The sequence below is a fragment of the Punica granatum genome, chromosome 4 (genome assembly GCF_007655135.1).
Source record: "Punica granatum isolate Tunisia-2019 chromosome 4, ASM765513v2, whole genome shotgun sequence".
In the NCBI taxonomy this organism is placed as follows: Eukaryota; Viridiplantae; Streptophyta; class Magnoliopsida; order Myrtales; family Lythraceae; genus Punica; species Punica granatum.
Genome location: NC_045130.1, coordinates 31,776,532 through 31,798,959, shown reverse-complemented (window position 1 = coordinate 31,798,959; position 22,428 = coordinate 31,776,532). Strand labels below are relative to the sequence as shown.

At 39.9% G+C, this 22,428-nt stretch overlaps 2 protein-coding genes across 5 annotated transcripts; both read right to left on the bottom strand.

Moving 5' to 3' along the window:
- Window positions 1-9,103: 9,103 nt before the first annotated feature.
- Window positions 9,104-11,925, bottom strand: LOC116202532 (O-fucosyltransferase 8). Of its 4 annotated transcripts, none has more exons than XM_031534114.1 (9): window positions 11,439-11,925; window positions 11,256-11,345; window positions 11,058-11,154; window positions 10,886-10,959; window positions 10,724-10,812; window positions 10,488-10,608; window positions 10,270-10,413; window positions 9,858-10,189; window positions 9,104-9,774 (listed from the first exon to the last, which is right to left on the bottom strand). In XM_031534114.1, exons 1-9 carry the CDS (start codon window positions 11,832-11,834, stop codon window positions 9,222-9,224), a joined length of 1,896 nt encoding a protein of 631 aa, XP_031389974.1. In that variant the 5' UTR covers window positions 11,835-11,925; the 3' UTR covers window positions 9,104-9,221. The 4 variants fall into 4 exon arrangements, with proteins under 4 accessions (XP_031389974.1, XP_031389973.1, XP_031389972.1 ...); XM_031534113.1 differs by having other exon boundaries at window positions 11,058-11,157; window positions 11,439-11,923; XM_031534112.1 differs by having other exon boundaries at window positions 10,886-10,962; window positions 11,439-11,923.
- A 5,420-nt stretch (window positions 11,926-17,345) lies between these two features.
- On the bottom strand, window positions 17,346-22,323 carry LOC116204017 (calmodulin-binding receptor kinase CaMRLK). Its single transcript, XM_031536034.1, has 3 exons — window positions 20,976-22,323; window positions 20,538-20,850; window positions 17,346-18,215 (listed from the first exon to the last, which is right to left on the bottom strand). Exons 1-3 carry the CDS (start codon window positions 22,119-22,121, stop codon window positions 17,605-17,607), a joined length of 2,070 nt encoding a protein of 689 aa, XP_031391894.1. The 5' UTR covers window positions 22,122-22,323; the 3' UTR covers window positions 17,346-17,604.
- Between the last annotated feature and the right edge of the window lie 105 nt (window positions 22,324-22,428).

Here is a 22,428-nt window from a genome sequence, read left to right as displayed (position 1 = left end):
TTCAGGAAGAAGAGGAGGAGGAATAGGTATGGCAAGAAGGCAGATCGGGTCGGGCCAAAATCTGGGTCAGCATAATGGACTGGGTTAATTTAATGGGTTGCAAGCCCATCAAGCCCAAGTCGCACAAGCAAGCAGCGGTCAAAGGCTTGGCAATTTACAGGCCCAACAGGCCCAACTCAGATAGCCCAGCAGCGGGCTGAATAGGCGATCTTGCCTTTCAGAGTCGGCATTTCAAAAATTGATCGATTTTCTCGGTCCGGATAATGACAATATGCCTCCTAATATCGGTAAAAATTGTATTTCGGTGAATCTTATGCATGAGTGGATAATTGATAGTGGAGCTTCTAGACATATGACCGAACGTGCAGACTTTCTTATTGAGACACAAGTGCTTGCAAAGAAGCCGAAGATTCATATACCGAGTGGGGGAGTCTTTAACGCTTACAAAAGTGGACGAGTCCATATAGGCTCTCTTGTTCTCTCAGATGTTTTATTAGTATCGGAGTTCAATTGCAATCTCATTTTTGCATCCCAATTATCTAAGGACCTGGATTGTTGTGTAACATTTTATACGAATTTTTGCTTGATACAGGACCGCACCACGAGGAAGACGATTGGAGTGGGTGAGCTCCAAGGGGGTGTGTATTATCTACGGCGTGTGGCTATTTGGGAGCAGGCTAATAGAGTCATCAGTGACGAAACAGATGATTTGTGGCACATGCGACTCGGACATCCATCACGACGAATTAAGTTCAATGGTACTAGTTTGGAATCAAATGCAGCTATGAATAAAGAGTGTGATATTTGCCTTCGAGCTAAGCAAACTCGATCAAGCTTTGATTTAAGTATGAATAAAGCTGTTTTTCCATTTCAATTGATTCACTGTGATTTGTGGGGGCCTTATAAGTCTATTTCTGGAGCTTGTTATTTTTTGACAATTATTGATGATTATAGTCGAGACATATGGTTATATTTGATACGGGAAAAATCGGAGACGCAGCGTCATCTCACCAACTTTTGCAAATTGGTGAGGAATCAGTTTAATCGCACAGTAAAAATAGTGCCAAGTGACAATGGAAAAGAGTTTGTTTCTCGGGATTTGCAGAATTATTTTTCCACTGAAGGAATCATTCACCAAACCTCTTGCATAGACACGCCTCAACAAAATGAACGTGTAGAGCGGAAGCACAGTCACATATTAAATGTTGCGCGGGCTTTAATGTTTCAAGCAGGGCTTCCAACTGAATTTTTGGGAGAATGTGTTACTACAGCGGCGCATTTGGTTAACATGACTCCCACACCGATTTTGGGAAGTAAGAGTCCACATGAGGTATTATTTGATAGGCCGCCGAATTATTCAAATTTGAGGGTGTTTGGGTGCTTATGCCATGCATATGATAGGCCGAGGGACAAGGATAAATTCAAGCCTCGATCACGCCGATGTATATTCGTTGGTTATCCTTCGGTAAGAAGGCTTGTAGAGTTTATGATCTCGAGAAAAACGAAATATTTGTGACTCGAGATGTACGGTTTTGTGAGAGGGAGTTTCATTTTTCTGACCAGTTGGATGATTCAAGCAAGAGAGATATGGGTCACATTCGACTTTTTGATACTGAGAGGCCTATTCATTGGGCAAGGAGTCAGGGAGAGTTAAGATTTGACGGTTCGGTGGGTAATCGAAGGGAAATGGGTAGTGGACTGGACTAGACAGAACTTAATAATGAACCGAGAGAGGATTTTTCTGACGAACAGGATGTAGTGGACGTCGGTGAGCCTGAGGCACCTCATATTGAGATGGAGAATTCTGAACGAGTATTATGGCGTTTTGATCGACATAAATCTGCACCGAAGTATTTGAAGGATTTTGAAGTGCATATTCACACCGCTTTACACACCCCCTAGCTCATCTGCTCCATCAAAATCCTCGGTACGGGACATTCTATTGAGCAATATTTGTCTTATTCCGGTCCCTCTAACAAATATCTTGCATATGTAAGTGCTTTGGATTCGGAGGTAGAGCCTTCATCTTATCGTGATGTAGCAGCCAATTCACGGTGGAGGCAAGCTATGACGGAAGAAATTAAAGCACTGGAATCTAATGGGACGTGGACCATTGAGCATTTGCCTCCGGGAAAACGACCTATCGATTGCAAATGGGTGTACAAGATTAAACGTCGAGCAGATGGGAGCATAGAAAGATACAAGGCACGCCTTGTTGCGAAGGGATTCACTCAGGTAGAGGGAGTGGATTTTAATGAGACATTCGCACCGGTAGCAAAATTAGTCACGGTAAGATGTCTTCTAGTTGTGGCTATGGCAAAGGGGTGGGAGATACATCAAATGGATGTTAATAATGCATTTTTGCATGGAGATCTTGACGAGGAAGTTTACATGCGCCTACCACCTGGATATTCTCAGAGGCCAGGTGTGGTTTGTCGTCTCAGAAAGTCAATTTATGGGTTGAGGCAGGCTTCACGGAACTGGTAAACTTGCAGATTCCATGCGACACTATGGGTTTCGGCGGTTTGGAGCGGATCATTCACTCTTTATATTTAATCGCGGCTACGTTTTCCTTGCGGCCTTAGTATATGTTGATGATATCCTTGTGGTTGGGAATAATCAAGAGCAGTGCACATGTTTCAAGCAATACCTTAATCAGTGTTTTCGTATAAAAGATCTGGGACCGGTAAGATATTTTCTTGGGATTGAGGTGACCATAATGGAGTCTGGGTTATTTCTTAATCAGAGGAAGTATGTGCTCGAAATACTCAAGGAATGCGGGATGCTCGATGCACGACCATCTACATTTCTAATGGAACAACATCATCGGTTGACAGCGGATTCGGGAACTCCTCTTGATGATCCCAGTAGGTATAGGCGACTAGTTGGTCGTCTGATTTATCTGACGATTACACGACCTGAACTTTGTTACCCGGTACATATCTTGTCTCAGTTCATGCAGGATCCACGTCAAGATCACTGAGATGCCGCGATGCGAGTACTTCGTTATTTGAAACAATCGCCAGGGCAGGGAATTTTTCTTCGGCCGAGCTCATTGGAACTCGAAGTATATTGTGACTCGGACTGAGCCAGTTGTTCCATGACACGTCGTTCAATCACGGGATATTTTGTAACATTAGGAGGGTGTCCCATCTCCTGGAAGACAAAGAAGCAATCAACAGTGTCTCGCTCTTCGGCTGAAGCGGAATATCGAGCTATGGCAGGGGCAGATAGTGAAGTCTTATGTCTCCGGAACTTACTTACTTCTCTTGGGATCAATTATTCTGCGCCTACTCGACTATTTTGCGATAATCAGGCTGCTTTACATATTGCAGCTAACCCAGTGTTTCACGGGCGAACAAAACATATAGAGATAGATTGTCACTTCGTTCGTGAACATATTCGGTCTCGCGTGATCAAAACTTCACACCTTTCGACAAGGCTGCAACTTGCAGATATCTTTACGAAAGCTTTAGGGTGAGATCGGTTCCGCTTTCTCTTGAGCAAATTGGGCATTCGAGATCCTCATGCTCCAACTTGAAGAGGAGTATTACGGGATATATTATGTTGCCAAAATTAGCATAACTATTTTGTATATAATCTTAGCTAGCCTAATTCAATTAATGTATAATAGGCAATTAGATATCGTAAAAATCTTTCATATTTTTTCATTGTATTAAGCTATATGTACACATTACCCGAGTTTAATAGAATTTAAGCTTTGAGCTTCTGATTCATAAGTTTCACAGCTTGAAAAATGCTTGTCGATATCTTTCATCATATTCATTGCGAATTCCATCTCCTTGTGCGAATCTGCATCTATCTCCCTGAATTTCTTGTAAACAAAGGTAAGTTTGACCCCAGAAGGCTCATCATCGGGACAATCTTGTGTATGTGATCAAGTAGCTCTTGTACCTCTGGACTCTGGACGATGTGCCTGTCCAGACCCACTATTGACAACGGCTTGTCCGCTTCATCTATTTTGAACCTCTTCTTGAAAGTCTCCATCCGTCCGTCCGTCTGCGAAAGCACAGAAATTCATGTCATGACATATACGTGTTAGTAATGAAATTAATTTATGTTTAGCTAGACGTAGTTCATCGGGAAGAGTAGTGTAGAATCCAAGAAAACAAACCATCCATATGGGACCAAGAAAATTAATTGAACAATTAACTATTTTGTTTGTAAAATAAGGTAGCTAAAAATGGAAATTTAGAGAAAATATTAATAACTCGAGCAATATCTTTTAGAAATTGTAATTTGTAAGAGTTCAAATTGTGTAATTCGTTCTATAAACTTTAAAAACTGTAGTGATTACAAAATATATCGGCTGAAAAATTGTATATCGTGGATTTCAAAATAAAACGAAGTTCTCTTTTCGGGTCATGCAATACTAGACTCTACTAGCGCATACCTGAGGGCTAGCTGTAATCTTTTTTCCCCATGCGTTCATTGATGGATTGATTGATGTGAAAAGGAGGAAAAAAATAATTTTGAGAAAATAAAAGGTATGAGTTGGAGACAAAATTTGAAAACGAAAGAAAAATAATATGGTATAATGTGGGATTGGAGAGTTGAGAGAGGAGAGGGCTTCTTTCTATCTCACATTAATAAAGGAGATAGTGAGAGGAAAGAGAAGGGAAAAATATCAAATGGACTATATTGTGTTTCAACTTCTTTCCTTAATTTATATGGTATAATATTCAAACTAAGAATAAATGATATTTTCGACTTTTTAATGACCCTATAAATATAGAGATAGTTACATAATCGAATTCTTGTTGAAATAATAGTATAAAGTAAGCTATTCTATAGCAATATATAATAAGCTTTTCTAATAGCGCCATAAATTATTGCATTAAGCTTGATGATAGATTAAAAAAAAATTCATAAGTCACTTCCAGCGTTTTCTTTTTCTTTTGTTTTTTTCTTTTTATCTGCACCACCTAATATCATGTAATCCAGGTGGTGCAGATAAAAAGAAAAAAAAAGAAAAGAATACACTAGAAGTGACTTATGGAATTTCTTTTATCTATCCCTAAGCATGATGCAATAATTTATGGGTGTTATTGGTGTAGATAAAAAAAAAAAGTAAAAAAAATAAAGTATTGATTAAGTGGTAAGCAATTTCAATTTCCGTAAAGATGAATACAAGTTCGAATCCCAAGAAGTGCACTTGTTAAGAGGGGGAACAACATTTAATATTTGATATCCCGAAACTGCGAGAGCAATTTTCCCAAAATTTTTCCTACCGAAAATGTCATGAAATCTAATAAATCACGAACTAATCCGGATGAAATCCAATAAATCACAAACTAATCGAAATTTAAGTTGGGTGGATTTCACTGAGTGATAATACTCTTCTAGTTGTGAATATTTTCTATTTATAATATTTGAATCGAAAACCTTCGATAAGGGGATTTGTTCTTTTGGAATAACCTGAATTAACCACGTTGGTAACATTTTCAATTCTTCAACAAATATTAAACCTTTTTCTAAGAAACTTCCGTACTTAATAGAGTTATATTTTTCATTCCGAACACTAACCATGATTTTAATTTGGATAAGAGCACCTGTCAATATGATTAGATTGGACAATCTGTATATAATGCTGCTCAATTGGTATGCATGCCCAAATAGTCAATATATATAGGTTTACCTACCCACACATAAAATACATACGGTACGAAACCGAGACGCAAATTAATTTGCCGTCTATAAAATACATATATAATATGGATATGGGGCAGAATGAAGTTCGTACGTGCCAAGAGTGTTGAGTCCATGAGTTTTGAAATAGCCTTCATGGACTTCAACTCCATGCACGCTGGAAGGCAGCATTAGGGACATCGTGAAGTTCGTCCTTCAGACGTTTAAGTAAGCTTCGGCTGAAGATTTTGTCCCTCTTTCGTCAGCCAATTTCCCCCATAGCCCCATTTTTTGACCCTTGCAATAACAATACTAGAATACTCGGAAATGCGAAGAAACTGCTAGCTACACAGAGGAGGGATGCACATAGAAGTAGAAGATGTGTTTAAATTAAGAGCAAGTTCCGGACCTCCTATACTTTTTTTTCAGTTACGTAGAGAGACCCGTGTGTTTAGTACAATAAAATAAATAAAAAATTATAATAGTCAATAAAGAGACACAGACAGTTCTATTGCGTGTTGAACCTGAAACATCTAGATTATCAAGTGAGGGCATGTGCTATTGTGTTACACATGAGATTTCCTATACTTATTTAACATCGAAGAGAAAGGTAGGAGAAGTAACGTGGAAAGGTCCTTCAATAGTAGTTAGGCCTTAATTTTTTGGGTAAATTACAAAAAAAACTCAAATTTTGTAAAATGTCTCAATTTTGTCCTAAATTTTGTTTTGTAACAAAAAAAACCATAAGTTTTCTAAAATGTCTCAAAAATGACCTCCGTTATAACTTCCGTCAATTTTTGCTGCTGATGGTGGGTCCCTTTAACAGTCCACGTAGGTTACACGTAGGCAAAAATTGACGGAAGTTATAACGGAGGTCATTTTTGAGACATTTTAGAAAATTTATGGTTTTTTTGTTACAAAACAAAATTTAGGACAAAACTGAGACATTTTACAAAATTTGGATTTTTTTTTGTAATTTGCCCTAATTTTTTAAAGGAAAAAAAAGCCTTAAAATGGACAAAATTTCAAGGTTTTTCCAAATTTACTAATTTTTCAAATTTTGATCTAAAAATGTACAACATTTCATTCCATTATCACATTTATCAAATTGTTTATAATTTCATTAAATGTGTACATGTGGCAGATAACAGTATATTGTTGCCAATCCCATTACCAAATTGGGCTTTTTGTCCCATGACTAGGAGGTTATTTTGTTACTCTTGGCGGTAGTCCTATTTCCTGGAAAACCAAGAAATAGACAATCGTCTCCCAGTCCTAAGCTGAAGTTGAGTATCAAGCTATGGCTACCACTGTCAATGAACTTCTCTGGTTGCGATCGCTTCTCACTTCTCTAGGCATTTCTCAGTCTGCTCCGATGAAGTTATTTTGTGACAATCAAGTAGATCTCCACAAAGAGTCGAACCCGGTGTTTCATGAATGCACTAAGAATATAAAAATAGACTGTCATTTTGTCCAACAGAACAACACAGTTTGTCAGGAGCAGTGAACACCGCTCATGTCTCCATAAAGTTTCAGCTTGCAGATATCTTCACCAAAGCGTTGGATGTGATCGATTCCTTTTTCTCCTTGACAAGTTGAGAATTCGTAACCTTCATTCTCCAACTTGGGGGGAGCATTAGGGAATTAATGACTGAGATTTTCATTCCTTGTATCATACAATAGGAGATCATGTATATTAGTCAATTATCGTTTTTGTTTCTAGGCTAGAACACTTGCTATGTTAGGCACACAGTCGACCTCTTGTATAAGAATATGCTTTTCAGGAATTAATGTAATGTTACAAATTTCTCTTGATCCAATTTGGGGTTATTCACGATAAAATAGAAATCCTAATAACAAATATAGGGGCATGAATAATCCCACTAAATATAAAACTTAAAATCTCTTAGTTACCAAGTGAGAGCGTGCGCTATTACATTGCACTCTCTTTAATAAATGCAATGTATTTCAATGGCACCAGATGCCCTAAAAGTTGTATTGAGTTCTCTTGGTATCTTTAATACATGAATTTCCTTTCTAAACTTTAATTGTTGGCACAATCACGAAGGCAATCAACCACGAGTTGAGGTTTCCACAAAAAGGATGTTCACTGGAGTTTCCTCCTTTCACTTTTCGACTTTTATATATTTATATTGATCAGTGCAACTTTTTTATTCAAACGATCAAATCCAAGTTAATTGAACTACATTAATTAAAACTAAACTCAAGCAAGAAAAGGTTGAACTAATTGACAACCAATGAAATTAAAATGTACCTAACACATTTACACAACTTCCCTCAATATCTATCTATTGTTGATCACTCTCTTACTATATCCTATTGAATGTGATCGGACAAGGTCAACTTCGATGGTCGATGGACAATCTCCGATCGGCCCCTATGGTCTTTGAACTGCTAGGGTTGCCTGAGCTCAATAAAGGAAGCCAAATCGGGGGTGACGGCTCTGATTTGGCCCTCTTGCACTCAAGTTTTAATGAAGGGTCAAGTAAGGGTTCTTTCTAGAGAGCGAGTAGAGAGTAAGTGTCATAAGAGAAATTATCGTGTTGGAAGGAAGAAGATACCTGACTGGGATTATCGCATCATGCTAGTCTTCACTATTCATCACATTCAACATTTAATTGGGCAGATCTTTTCGTGTAACCCAACTCCCACACGGGAGTCGTGTTTTTAAGGTGATTTATTCACGAGTCCATTTTAAGGATTCGGGTCTCAGTCGACTTCCATAACAGCCTTAGATGATTCCATCTCAACATTGACATCTAATTTTATGCTACGTACTTTGAGTATCCTCCTCCGAATATCATTTCTTAGGTTGATCGCCTCTCCAACTCTGCGGAAAACTGGCCCAAGCCCGAACTAGGGGGTCCTCCCGAGCTAAACGAGCTTTAAAATCTGCACCTATGACAAATTGAGCTACGCACAGAAAGAATTTCAAATTAATTGGGTTTGCTATTATGAGATTCGAGGGTTAGCATAAGGGTGGTTCCAAGGAAAACAGCATTTGCCTAGGAATCCAAGTTGCTAGGCCTAAATCAATCGAACAAACCAGATGAAATCATATGGGCCTGACTCTTTCTGTTTGGGCCTCCTTGAAGCCCAAGCCTACAAGTTTCTTGGACTTGTTAGTAAAAGTACCGGGCTGGGCTACAGTCTTTCATGTCCGAAATCACAATGAATAAAATAAACAATAATTAGAAAAATGGGTTTTAATGCAGTGACATGATACTTTAATTCGAAATCATAAAGTCCTGAGTTTAATCTCATTAATACCCCTTATTTCACTTTATTTTTTATAAAAACAATAATCACATCTTTCATAAATGGCTTTGAATTTTTTTAAATAATCGATGGGGTATTTTCGAAAAGTAAAAGTTATATAGAGATTTTCCTTTTCTCTTTGTTGTAGCATAGATGAACCGAAAATGACATAAAATGGGGGAGAATGAAGTATGAGCAAAAATTTTACTATCAATCAAGAGAGGTAGAATGTTACAAGAACTATTATGGGAACCCTTGAAAAGAATTGGTATAAATCATGATAATAAATGCTATTAGTAGTAAGACTTGCACATGCACTCCGGACACCTAGGCTGCCGGTAGATGCTCCGACCAAACTTCCTTGCACGTACCTTCTGGCCTTCCTCGATCATCTTTCTAACTCGATACTTGAAATTGTTCCAATCCATGGTGTTGTTCTCAGACATGATTGCTGCCAGCCTCTTCTTGTTGGGTCGAAGGGTAGGAGCCTGGCCTCCCCCGTAGTAAGCCCGGAATCCCGACACGAGAGATGACAGCTGACTTCCCGAGTCAGTCATAGCAAACACGTCCGCAGTTGCACAGACAATGAAGTCCAGTGCTGCTAGCTGAGATGAGAAGTTTCTGAAAGGGGACAGCTCACTCGGCGTGAGAAGAGTTTCCTTGGTGACCAAGTTTGGGTAAAGTCCAGTTAAGGGACGCATCCTTGATTCTCCCCCATATACCTGAGATCCCGCAAGGTAGATGTGGGTGCTTCTCTTGAACCCGAGACCTGCTAGAACGAGGGCTGCTTCTTCAGGTGTCAATGGACATCTTCCCAACATCCTCAGCTCTGTCGGTGACACTTGCCTACACATAAACAGCAAGTCTAGTGGAAGATATTCATAAGCAACTGAGCAAAGAATACTAGCTTGGAGAGCAAGTAAACGTACTTCGAGTTCTTCAATCGCTCCATGAGCAAGGGAAAGTGGGATTCTCTATAGGCTTGAAGTTCCTTCCTCTCGCTTTCTCCCCCACCAAATTCACACTGGGAATATGCCACCATGTCCTCTTCGAATCTCAAGTGCAGGGCAAGGTATCTCGATGTCTCTCCATCAGGGCTCAGGCTATTACGGATCGGAGCATAGTTTCCGAGCAATTGCTTGTCTATCATAGTACTCCTTGCAGCCTTAAATTTTCTAATTCTACTCACTAGCAATGCACCGACTTTTTGTATTTTCGGGGTAAACTTCAGAGCATGGAAATTACATTTGCATCTTAATCTCTGCAATAAAAGGAACCTGAGCTGTTAATGATCGAAAATCTTTGTCAGAGGACTTCAGTAAAATAAGTTTCTTCTTTTACCTGTAGATGGAACGGAAGTGGATCGAACCCAAGACGATTTCCAAATCCGAGGAAATGAACCACACCATTCTTTAGCAGGAGAGGCAGAACCGTCCTGATGTAATCAACTGGCTTCGCCTCTTTATCGAGATCTGCATCAGTAATCTGGCACCACAATTAATATTTTGTTCTTGAATATCCAGAAGATTACTTTTGAAGATTACTAACAATAGACTTACTTGACTTCCAATTGCTTCAATATTGAGAAATCGAAGAGCAGGTGGAAGTTCCTTCACGATTTCTATATCATCCTCCAAAGTCTTGACAAAGCATTCCTCCTGGTAAATATCACCGAATTGGCTGCAGTTCCGTAAAATATATGTACATGTCATTTTCCCTTTATCGGTTTAAACAGTACTGAAAATATGTCCTGGCGGACATTTACATAAAGAGTCGAATCAACATAGATGCAGACCTTGGATCCTTCCACACATTGCTGTACAAAAATCTTGGAAGAACTAGCGTTGCATTGAGGAGAGATGCCACAGCAACAGCATTGCAAATCTGTAATTTGATCATCGGCTCATCATATATAAGATTATAAGCCGATACGACTTGAGAATAGTTTTGTACTTACAGCGACTCTTTGTTGATTGAGCCCACCATTAGCACTAACAATTATGTAGCCATTGCTTTCACCTGCATTTCCTTCTTCTGACAGCACAAAAGGAATCCAAACTTTAAGTCGGGTTTATATTATGCTCTTTTCCTCCGAAAGTACAAACTACAAAGGTTTGAAAAAACTTTACCATGGTTGCTCGGGAGGGTTCTATGAGCACAAGGTTTCCACTGAGATGCCTCGCGATATGGTTCCTCCCACAAACTAGCCGGCTCCTCCTCGAACACCTTCTAAACATAACGAAAGCGATTCGAACTAATAATTATAAGAGAGACCTGTTGACTATATAACTGAGTTACCCAACAAGTTCAGTTCTACATGAACGAACCTTAGCAAGAGATGCAGATGCCGAATTTACGAGCTGACTGTACATCTCAATAACTGGCTTTCTGTCTCCGCCGTTGATGCCTCCGTCCTCCTTCAAGAAAAGTCAATGCAGATAATTTCGATATAAGACAGAGGAATCCAAGGGTACGTAAGCTAACCAAATTAGAGGGCAGAAAAATTGTACCTTCGACTCGCTTGATTCTCTTGGCAATGATGCATTTTTAGAAATCAACGTGTACTTGACAATAGATACCATGCATGAATCAAACACGAACATTAGACCTATCCAACCGAGTGTAAACACGATAGTCCTAAGATGCCTATGAAGCCAATTCTGCCTCTTTCCCGCATAAACTCCCTTAACACAGACTTTTGCAGGCTCGCTCTTGGATCCACTGGTTGGGGCACTCTTATTCCATTCTCCTCCCGGCACTCTTCTACCGAGAGGAGGAGGATCACAGCCCGATGACAAGCTCGGTTTTTGAATTCCGGGACGTGGACTCCGAGGTGATCCTTGCCTTCCCATTAAACTACCAAGTACCAATATCTCGAGTGCCTCAAATGGGCTGCTAATCAGCATAATGCCAACAAGCAATTCTAATAAGCAAAAGAGTGGACTTCTTTTGGCAGTTTGGCCGATGCTTTCGATGCAAAATGAAGAAACAAAAATGAAATTAAAAAATGTATTAAAAGCAAGGAAGAAATTTTGCTTGCCCTTTTCACATACCCAACAATCCCAATCCGAAAGTGACGCAACAACCTTTGAGACCAAACAAAGCTTAATTTGAGCTGCAACATACTCAACCAAAAGAAAAGCTGAAACTTATTGAATCGATAATTCAACAAACAAACTCGGATATGCATTCAAAGATAAGTAAGGAGTAGGTGACGAAAGATTTTCGAATGACCCGAGCAAAGAAGAGTAACAAGAAGGCGAAACCCGGGACAGCTAAAACTGAAACCTCAAGAGCTTACCTTGTCATACAAGATTCAGAATCCCCCAACAACTAATTCCTCAGACAACAAAACGAATAAAGTACTTTTATTTCTGCATTTCGGACCTTTTCTTTTGATGTTGATGGACGCTAAGTTGAATGAATAAATAAACAGGAAACGTTTGTCATGAACAAGTGGTTGTTGGCAAACTTCTGGTCGTTGAATTTTGGCGGGTCACGAGAAGTAAAGATGTTGGAAAGGCCAAGCCCAATGAGATATGGAAATTGGGCCCTAGGCCCAATTAGGCTCACGGAGAAATATATATTGTGGGCCCAATGAGTACATGGTCGAATCCCCTAATCGACTTCTCCAATAACCCCAATTATCGTCGATGACTCTACAGGGGGTAATTGTTGCTGGTAGATAGGCTTCAGTGCCCCCTCCTCTTCCCCACTTCTCTTTTTTCAATTTCTAGTTTTCTATTTTTTTCCTCCAAGTTGTGGGAGCTTCATGGGTGGCCACCACCATCGTGATCGACTCGCTCACTGCCACCGAAATTACCGACAATCTCGATTGTAGGGGTGGTGGCCACCGACGAGGTCTCCACCCCTCGGAAATCGAGATTGCACTTGATCTTGATTTCAGAGAGGTGGGAGGCCCCAACTGGTCACTACCACTCCTTTCAATTTGGGTCACAAGCAATTTTAGTGGTTGTCAGCGATCCATCAAGGCGGTGGTCGGAGTCAATGAGCCCGTCACGCCCTCCTCATCTTTTGCAGACTGGCACCTCTAATCCTTTTTTTTCTCTTTTCGGATGTTCATCTTTTTTCTTTTATTTTCTAGAGATAATTTTCATTAAAGGTTTTAGGACAAGATATAGCAAAAAAAAGGTTTTAGGACAAAAATGATAAAAAAAATTGAGGATCAAAAGCGACTTTAGGAAAACATGAAAAATCGATATGACACTCTTTTGAAAACATTAGAACATAAAACAATACAAACTAAATTTTTATGAACAAAATATCAATGTAGATTGGTTCATGTGGTGCAAATCTCATATTTGAGTCTTGTAAATGGAGAAAATTCACGATTGAAAGAGTTGCACCCCATGTACGTTTGGAATCAATTCTCACTAGTAATGATTTCAATTCAGTTGAATCCAATTCATTTCAATACAATCGAATTCAATTGTAATTGAATTGTATTGTTTGCAATATTACGGAATTTAACTAAAAAATTGAATAATCTTCTTTTAGATATATAAGAATTGGATTAATTTGTTTCAATTATTATCATAAATTGACTTTGATGTATGTGGAACGTATATTAAGGATACAAATTCAAATTCACTATACGCGTCAATAAGAAAATGTTCATGTTAATATTAGAAACATCCATATAAAAATTTATAGAAACAAAATAATTTCCTAAGAACTAATTTATTATGATATCGTAGACTTAATGATGTAGAAAATCATTGTTGAATCCAACTTCTTGCACATGAGAAGCATCGGAAAGTGATGAGCGTATCGGAAAACCAGGTACGACGATTTCATCCGTAGATTTTACTTTACATTTGTGATAGATTTTCCAATTTAAAAAGCAGGTGGCTCTCACAATTGATTTTATATTAATTTCAAATCTAATGCATGTAATGCATTTTTAAAATCAATCCACTATCTTTTATTCCAAACAGCATAATTCAATTTAATTCTTGTCAAATGAATTGAATTCTCATAATTTGAGGGATTCCAACATATAGTTAATTATGAGCTTACTCAGTTCAAACTTAGATTTATTATAATTTATTAAACTTATGGATATTAAGTGGTACAAATGAAAAAATATTAGTAAGCATAATTATACATGCATGACAAACATCTGCAATTGAAGCGTCCCTTTCTCCCGAAAATTGAGGTGGATATTTTCGATCTTTTAGTGATTGATTGGTAGGCCCTTTTTGTCTTCCCATCCCTTTATTAGATTGAGTCACTATCTACTTTTTTTTTTTCCCTATTTTCAAGTCCTAGACTTATCGCCTACTATTTAAGAGTTCAATAAAATTAATCTAAATTTAAATGGAGTCGGTCTCAAAGGATACTCTTTTTTTCGATTGTAGAGTTTTTTCATTTATAAAACTCTATCCGAAACCTTAATTAAAGATAAAAAAGTATCGAATCGTTTAAATCAATCTCACGTTGATATCCACAGTTAATTTCGGCCAAAAGAACCCATCAACGTTTGATGGTCAATTTCTTATGTTTCAATTGCATAATAATTTTTTTTTCCTTTACGGGGGAATCAATCCCATATCACTCTGTGAAAAACGATAACAATCAAGAGAAAATCATTGAGGCTGGCCCCAGAAGGATTTGTCCTCATGTTACCATGATTAAACCTAAATTTCCACTGATTGAAGTATCGTCTGCATTACGTTCTGTAATTGAAGACTAGTCGCTAATTTGTTTTGAATCGGCCCAATTGCTACAATATTTTCGTCAAATTCAAACATGCAAGATTAAAAATTTCTTGACCCAACTTTGGTACAATTTAATCAATTGAATGGGTCGACGCTTGACATGAGAAAGTTGTTCAATCATATATCCTAGCAGGGATCTTTTTTTCTTTTTTACCCCCAAACCAGTATTAGCTCGTGACTTCATCAAATCTGCATGTGTTCCAAAGCCACGGGCAACTATTCCTGCTCGTGCCCGTTGGGCAATTCTAAGGTAGAGTATGCGTGTCATCTGGGACCATTAGACGCCTCCGGGTCATGATAAGAAAAGCGAAAAATGCAGAATCCGATGATCCGGAAGGGCGCAAGCTAGTATTGTAACCTGAGAATATCATAGAAGTTCTCTTGATATGGAGCTTTCCGAGAGTGGGGTTATTGAACTTATTTCAAATTCATCCTTGCACACTGCACCTGCGCCAGCCTGAGCATATAGTATCTGTGTGTTGATCATAACAAGCATGCACGTACAGTTATAGCTCTCACTTAGTTAATGAACCTTGGACCGCTCCATACGACATCTTAGTATATGACAGTAGTGCACCTTGGTCAGCATTTTACATATTAAAATAAATTCTTTTACGGTTATAAAAAAATTCTATAGATTTAATATAACAATCCTAATAACTAATAAATGGACATGCCAATCCACTTGAATATCAAATTGGAACAATTTAATTATTAATCAATGATACGTGCCACTACACTAGCTATACGCTTTTTGATGAATGGTGGACTTCTTTATCCTCTGGTCAAAGATGTGGAGGCTTTACTCTTCCTGCCAGAATGGAGCAAAAAACAAAAGAAACTTAAGAAAAGAAAAGAAAATTGGCGAAAATAGAGAAAAGGAAAACATCATGCTTTAAAAAGAATAGTTGACCAACTTGGCTTGGTTGGGGCGATTTAACATTTTTTCTTCTTTAATCGGCTAAACGTTTAGGAGTGAATGGCCACATTGATACTTATCGAAACAAATGTCAGAAAACAGAAAACTTATAAAACTTTCAATATAATTTTTCCAAAAATATAGTTACAACCAGAACAAGTAGATATTAACATTGTCAAACCTAAATGGGCTGGCACTGGCACTGGCACGGCTAGACTAATAATCGAGCTACGTCCAATGGGGAAGGGGGCCAGGCATGTTCGAGGCATGAACATGTTATATAATCGTGCATGATAGACCAGTTGGTATGTGACTCGACATGACCTTTTTAGACCCATGCACGGTAGATGCCTTGGATTATTGGGACAACCTAAAATTGTCAACTCTATGTCACATTAAAAGATAAAATTTTGGATTTCTTTTTTTTTTATTTGTTCCCTTAAATACTTTTGGCACTTTGTATATGGTGCTTATAAGCAGATGAACATCATTTGATAGTTCTTCGCTAATTATAGGCCAGCCATGTAATGGAACGGAGAAATGACTCAAAATCAATAGGCGAGCTGGACACCAAATTCCAGAGTCATACAAAGGAAATTGCTATTAGCATATGTGCTAGATAGTCCCCGTGGTACTGCCAATTGTCAAAGTGGACCCTGATGTACGATTATATGATGGTCGTTTATGGTGTTTATTGAAGGGACGCCACGAATTTTCTAGCTTCGATTAGCATTTGTTTCTACGTTTCTTGGACTGTTTCCTGATGGGCTGCTTTTTGCAACCTTGATGGACCTAATGGCATCACTTCCATTCTCGCTTTGTCCTTATTAGGGAATAGGAAGAAAAAAAGAAAAGAAAAGAAAAGAAAAGGAAGGTATCCCGTCTCCATGAACCCAACTGAAGCTCAGCGAAGGGCAATAGGGTGCAATGGAAATTTGTGATTGACCCGAATCATTGATCCATTTAGAGCAATTTCAGTAAGTAATTTTAAGAGATTGCCACGCCATCTTATGAAATTTGAGGTAAGCATAATTTTTTTTTTGTATGAACTATCATATCCGAAAACTCAGTGAGTCCCGACTAATTGAGTCGAGCCGGGTCGACTTATTAAGGGGTAAAGCTCTTCCAGTCAATGATCTTTTTCATTCACAATACTCGAATCCCGAGACCTTACTTAAAGAGAATAAGTATCGAACCGCTTGAATCAATCATTATTGATAAGCATAAGTTTTTACCCCATGTATCATCCAACAATTCCTACATCAATGGAATATATAAATCACATAACGGAAGTCATCGAGAATGGGCAATTACGCACCAAAATTAGACCTGAAATTGTTATACATGCACGTCGTCCTTTCCCAGTCAAAGAGAATCGGTTGGATGACAAGCCAACTTACATTACCAAACATTTCTCTTGAACAGAAGATCCACATGCATTGTATTCCCTTCTTTTACAAAAGAAAGGGAGAGGGAAGATCCAAAGGGGAAAAACAAACAAAATAGAAGGAATAAAGACACCCAAAGCAACACAAAAACTAAAGGCAAAAGAAAAACATGAATAAAACAAGAGGATGAACAAAGGCTTGAACATTACTTGTTGGGTTGGGTCAATGCCAGGCATCTCTAAGAAGAGACAAACAATTAGTGGGATTCTCTGCCTCTACTCTGATCACCTTAGAGAGTAACATCTTATCCCCCCCCCCCCCCCCCCCCCCCCCCCCCCCCCCCCCCCCCACATTATCCTAATTACTTAATTTTAGCCACGTACCAACCCTTTTTCTTTTCAATTTCCCCAACTTTTTGGCTAATTTTTTTGTCTATACATCACCAAAAAAAGAATGTCATATCACAATAAGAAAATGCCGACTTGGACGAACAGAAGCTCGTGGAAGTACGCGCCAGATATCGGCACGGCCTGCAGGTAATCCGAGCACGGGGTCGATCGATCGATTCATCAGAGTAAAATTGCCTAGTCTGTATATGATGCCACGTCCGTGAATCCATTGCTTGAGGTCATGAACGGATGTCCTTCAGCAGTCCTACGACCTGTTGCATGGTGGGTCGCTTCTCTGGCGACTCCGCCGTGCATAAATACCCGACTCGGAGGGTCTCAGCCATCTCGCTCAGCGCATCTCCGCCCATCATGAGCCTTGCCTCTATTGCCTCCTCAGCTTGTCCTGCCCTCACCAGCCTCCTCATCCAGGCCAGGCTCTCTTCGCTCCTTTGCCTCCCCGTCAGCAGCTCCACCAGGATTAGCCCGAAGCTGTACACGTCCTCCTTCAGTCTGCAACCGATGTCTCCGACCCTTTTCGTCCCGATGTCCTGGACGCCGAAGTCCGAGATCCTAGGCTCGAGGTCATCGGCCAGGAGGACATTGGACGGGACCAGGTGGCCGTGGCATGTGCCAGCATGGTGGAGGTAGGCCAGGCCCCGAGCCAGGCCCACCGCGATACGGTGCCGGGTGATCCAATTTGTTTTCTCCGGTGATGATGCTGTGGGACCGGGCTGCTCCCACGTGTCATTGCTCCAGTCTTCCACGTTGGGCTCTCCCGTTGGGAGCTCGTGGAGCCACTGGTGGAGATCTCCGGTGGACATGAATTCCGATAACACCAGCTTCTCTTGGCCTGATTATCGACAATAAAATTATCCCTAAGTAAATCAATCGATCAATCAACAGATAATTAATTAATTACATTAATTTTTTTATTAATTCTGTTGACGAGAAAAGAAATACTTCAGGCCATAAGAACGTACATGGAAAGCAAAAGGAAGCAGGAGCCCTTTGCAGGGTATTTTTCTTTTGAATGGAATCGTTTATTTAAGCTTTAATTTCTTTGGCTTTGCTTTACACAAATTACGTACTTTTCTTTAAAAAATCACGAAAATCAATTTTCATTTCTGAAAAATCAAATACAAATGGAAAAAAAATCTATCGAGCTTTCGTAAATAATTATCCAAAACTCCATAATAGTCACCGAGATAAGCCTTGATATGATAGTACCTTCATTAATAAGAATCGAATATGTAATCTCTCGATTATCAAACAAGGACATGTAATCAAACATATATTTTTTTAGTGGACAGGTTTAAGTATGTTACCGCAGTATACTTCATTTCTCAAAAGATTCAAATCATTTTAAATGAGACAATGATGAGTCGACACGAACCAATTGATAGCAACAAAAATCCATAAATATTTTTCTATAAACGTCTTCCATGCAAAAAGTTAAAAACCAAAAGAAAAAAGAAAAAAGAAAAAGGAGAAGAGACAGATGAGTGCAATAAATGCATGAATCTATCTAGGACAAGAGAAAAGTCGAAGAAACATCTGAAGCCATGCAATGCAATCATAACTTCTGGTGGGATTTTACGTGAGACTGAGCTCAGGGAAGTCGAAATCTCATCTCATCTCATCTCATATAATTTGAAGGAACGGAACGCACAGTACGACAAGAGACGAGTCGAAAAAACTGAGGAAATCTTTGATTTTTTGAATTTGTTTTGTTTGTTTGGGTTCAATTTTCTCTGAAACCCGTGACAACATTAAATACGTTAGGTCGAATGAATGTGCTTAGGTCAGATACCCCTGCAGAAACTTGAACTAAATATTGCAGCTGCAGGCAGGCAATTTCCTAACCAACCCACCACCGCTACATTTATAAGGGACGCATACAAAATTGGAAACCAAATAGATTTTCCCCTTTTTTCTTTAAAAAAAACATAATTATGAAATTGGATTTCAACTTCAGCCATTATGGACAAATTAAGTAATAGTATATGAGAGAATTTATTATTGAAAAATTAATTGTAATAATAATTAGTAAAAATTAGATGTGAAAATTTATTATTAAATAGGAAAAAAAAAGCATATGTCTATATAGGATGTAAAGATAAATAATTAAAAGAAAGTATAGCACAGTGACGTACATTCTCACACGACAATCAACCCAATATAATTATTCGTGTCCCTTTATTAGCTATTAGTATTTCTCTTTTATTGTTCTAAATCCATTGCCTCCCTTATAATAGAAAAAAATAAATAAATAATTTATTATAAAAAATTAATTATAATAATGATTAGAAAAAAAAATTAAATGATAGAAAAATCTCTAGCATTGATTGATTTAAGCGATTCGACACTTGTTCTAAATCATTGTAAATACAGAAATTCACGTTATGAGAATTTTATCTCTTAATGAATCGACCTGGCTCGACTAAATTAGTCAGAACTCAAATTAATTTCTGAATACCAGGATTTGCGCCAAAAAATGAGATAAAAAAAAAGATAAAAAAGTAATAACTACGAATTGAGAAAAGAATGAAATGGAGTAGAATTTTGTTCTGAAACCAAACACGCCACCTTAGATGGTAAAAAAAAAATTCACACAAGAAGTTTCATCCATTTTTTTTTTATTGAACTTGTAAGATTTGGTTTGACATACATATGGCTATGTTTGCTCAGAGGTACTGTACTGGTTCCCGAATTTAATTTTTAACTATATCTCAATTCGGATACAACATTGTTTTCAAATTTTCATAGTTATTTTTCTCCAAGAACTAACTCCAAACTGGGCTTATTTATTGAACTAATCTATAGGCAATTTGTCAAAATGAAAACCATTTCGAGTAAATCCTGGTTATCCTAATGGTCGAACCGTGTTACTCCCCAGTTGAATACTCGCTAAATTTGAGTTGTCGTATAACTACTGCAAAATACTCTCTATTAATCCATATGCACAACTTTTAAAGCCAAATTTACCTGACTCGTGTGCATTGCGAGAATTATGCAAATGAAAACCAAGAGTGCCTCATTATCAAAAACAAATTATCAGTGGACCAACCAGCTAGGCTCGATCCTGAATTTATTGAAATCATACGGCTTTTCAAATTAAAAAAAAAAATAAAAGTTGGGATTTATTTTTGTAATAGGCGGCAACAGAGGTTACCTGCAATGCAGTAACCGGAGAGAGGGAGGAGGTTGGGGTGCTTGAGCCTGGAGAGCTCCTCGAACGCCGCGACCGCATCACCATGAGCGACGGTTCTGGCGCTCTCCAGCACCTTGATCGCCACGTGGAGCTCCCCGGGTAGCACCGCCCTGTAGACGGGCCCACACCTGCCCTCCGCCAGCAGCGACTCCTTCCCGAAGTGTGACGTCGCCGCTATCAGGTCCTTGAACGTCAGGCTCATCAGCGGCTTCTCGAACATTACCACCGCCGCCCCCGTCGGCTCCTTTATGTCCGCCACCCACGACGTCCCCGACTATACACATATATATATAAAAACACCCATTCAGTTCAATCACCATCCCCATTTTCAAAATACGACAATACGACGTGATCTATTTATTTATTTATAATTCGATTACGTAAATCATCCAATTTTACCTCGGTCTCGAATGAGAAAGGGCCCGATTTCTCGACTCTGAATAGTGGCAGTTGAGCTGCTGGCCTTGAGATCGCCCATTTGTTCCTCCGCGCCAATACCTTCTTCCTCCGATAGCAGCAGCCCGCCACGACCGCCGCCGCGGCCACCAGAAAAGCAGAGGAGCAAGAAACTCCCAAGACAAGAGCTTTCGAAATTCCCGATTTGCCCTTCTCTTTCTTCTTCTTCTCCTGATGTTCATCCTCCTTCCTGGCGGGGGGATTGCTGATGGGATGTTTTGCAGGGGCAATTTTGTGAACCGGGGCTCGTGCCGGAACAGTGCGGCTGGGTGCTTTGGAGGCGTTGAAGTCGATCGTCCCGGCGCCGGCGAATGCCGAACTCCCGAACTTGGCGTACTTCTCGGGCCCGACCTGGCCGGTGAAGTTGTTGAGGGAGATGTTCAAGAACTCGAGGCCGGAAACAGGGGGGAAGTCCCCCGGGAAGTTCCCGGTCAAGGAGTTATTCGACACGTCGAGGTACTTCAATCTCTGCAGGCCCGATATCGTCCTGAGGTTTGCCGAGATGCGGCAGCCGGAGATGTCGAGCCGCTCCAGTTGGGACAGTCCCCCTAGCCCGTAAGGTAGGGTCTTCAAGTAGTTGCCGGAGAGGTTGAGGACCCGGAGGTTCGGGAAGCCGGACAGGTTGACCGAGTTAGTGAACCGGTTGCCGGAGAGATCGAGGGTCCGAACGGGGGACGGACGGTTGGCGTAGCCGACGATTTTGCCGCCGAGGCGGTTCCGGGACAAGTTGACCTCGGAGAGGGAAGGGAGGGACCAGAGCCACCTGGGGAGAAAGCCCTGGAGGGAGTTGCCGGAGAGGTCGATGGTCTGCAGCTGGGTCATGTTCCTGAGGAACTTCCATGAGATCGTCCCGGTGAAGTTCTTCGCCGGGAGGATTATGCGGCTGATTAAGCAGTTCGTAGAAGAAGAAGAAGAAGAGTTGGGGAAGAAGAACAAAGAAATGTTGAACCCAGAAACAGAGTTGAATGCTCTGTTCAGGGATTGCTTGTCCGTGCTGTTGCAGGGGACTGCCGACGACGACGACGGAGGAGCAATGGCGGAGAGCAGAGCAAGGAAGATGAAGGCCCTCCGGAAGGTTGAAGCTTCCATTTTTATGAGGTGGGCGGCTTCTCTGTTAGTCGGTTCTGCTGGTGATTCTTCTGCTCTCCATGCTCGAGAGAGATACACAGAGAGAGAGAGAGAGAGCGGGTGAGGAGCCAATAAAAGGGAAGGGGACAGACAGGGGAAGGTGGACTGTGGGTTGACTGAGGGGTCGGAGACGCAGATATCACCGGTCGGCGAATGCTGGTTGTTTGCTAAAATTTTCGGCCCTCCATTGACGTAATTGCCCCCGTTCGTGGTTTCGGAATATCTTACCCACGGGTTAGGTATAAAGAGTCCTCCAAGATAATGATCC

Bases quoted from the DNA above. Each gene is read 5' to 3' on its own strand.
- LOC116202532 (XM_031534111.1), bottom strand. From the start codon at position 11,834: ATGCTGATTAGCAGCCCATTTGAGGCACTCGAGATATTGGTACTTGGT. The intron at 10,609-10,723 runs GTCTGCATCTAT...ACGGAACTGCAG, and splicing joins AATGTGTGGAAGGATCCAAG to CCAATTCGGTGATATTTACC. The intron at 9,775-9,857 runs GTACGTTTACTT...GTTTATGTGTAG, and splicing joins GAGCGATTGAAGAACTCGAA to GCAAGTGTCACCGACAGAGC.
- LOC116204017 (XM_031536034.1), bottom strand. From the start codon at position 22,121: ATGGAAGCTTCAACCTTCCGGAGGGCCTTCATCTTCCTTGCTCTGCTC. The intron at 20,851-20,975 runs GTAAAATTGGAT...ATATGTGTATAG, and splicing joins CTTTCTCATTCGAGACCGAG to TCGGGGACGTCGTGGGTGGC. The intron at 18,216-20,537 runs GTAACCTCTGTT...GTCGATAATCAG, and splicing joins CTCCGGTTACTGCATTGCAG to GCCAAGAGAAGCTGGTGTTA.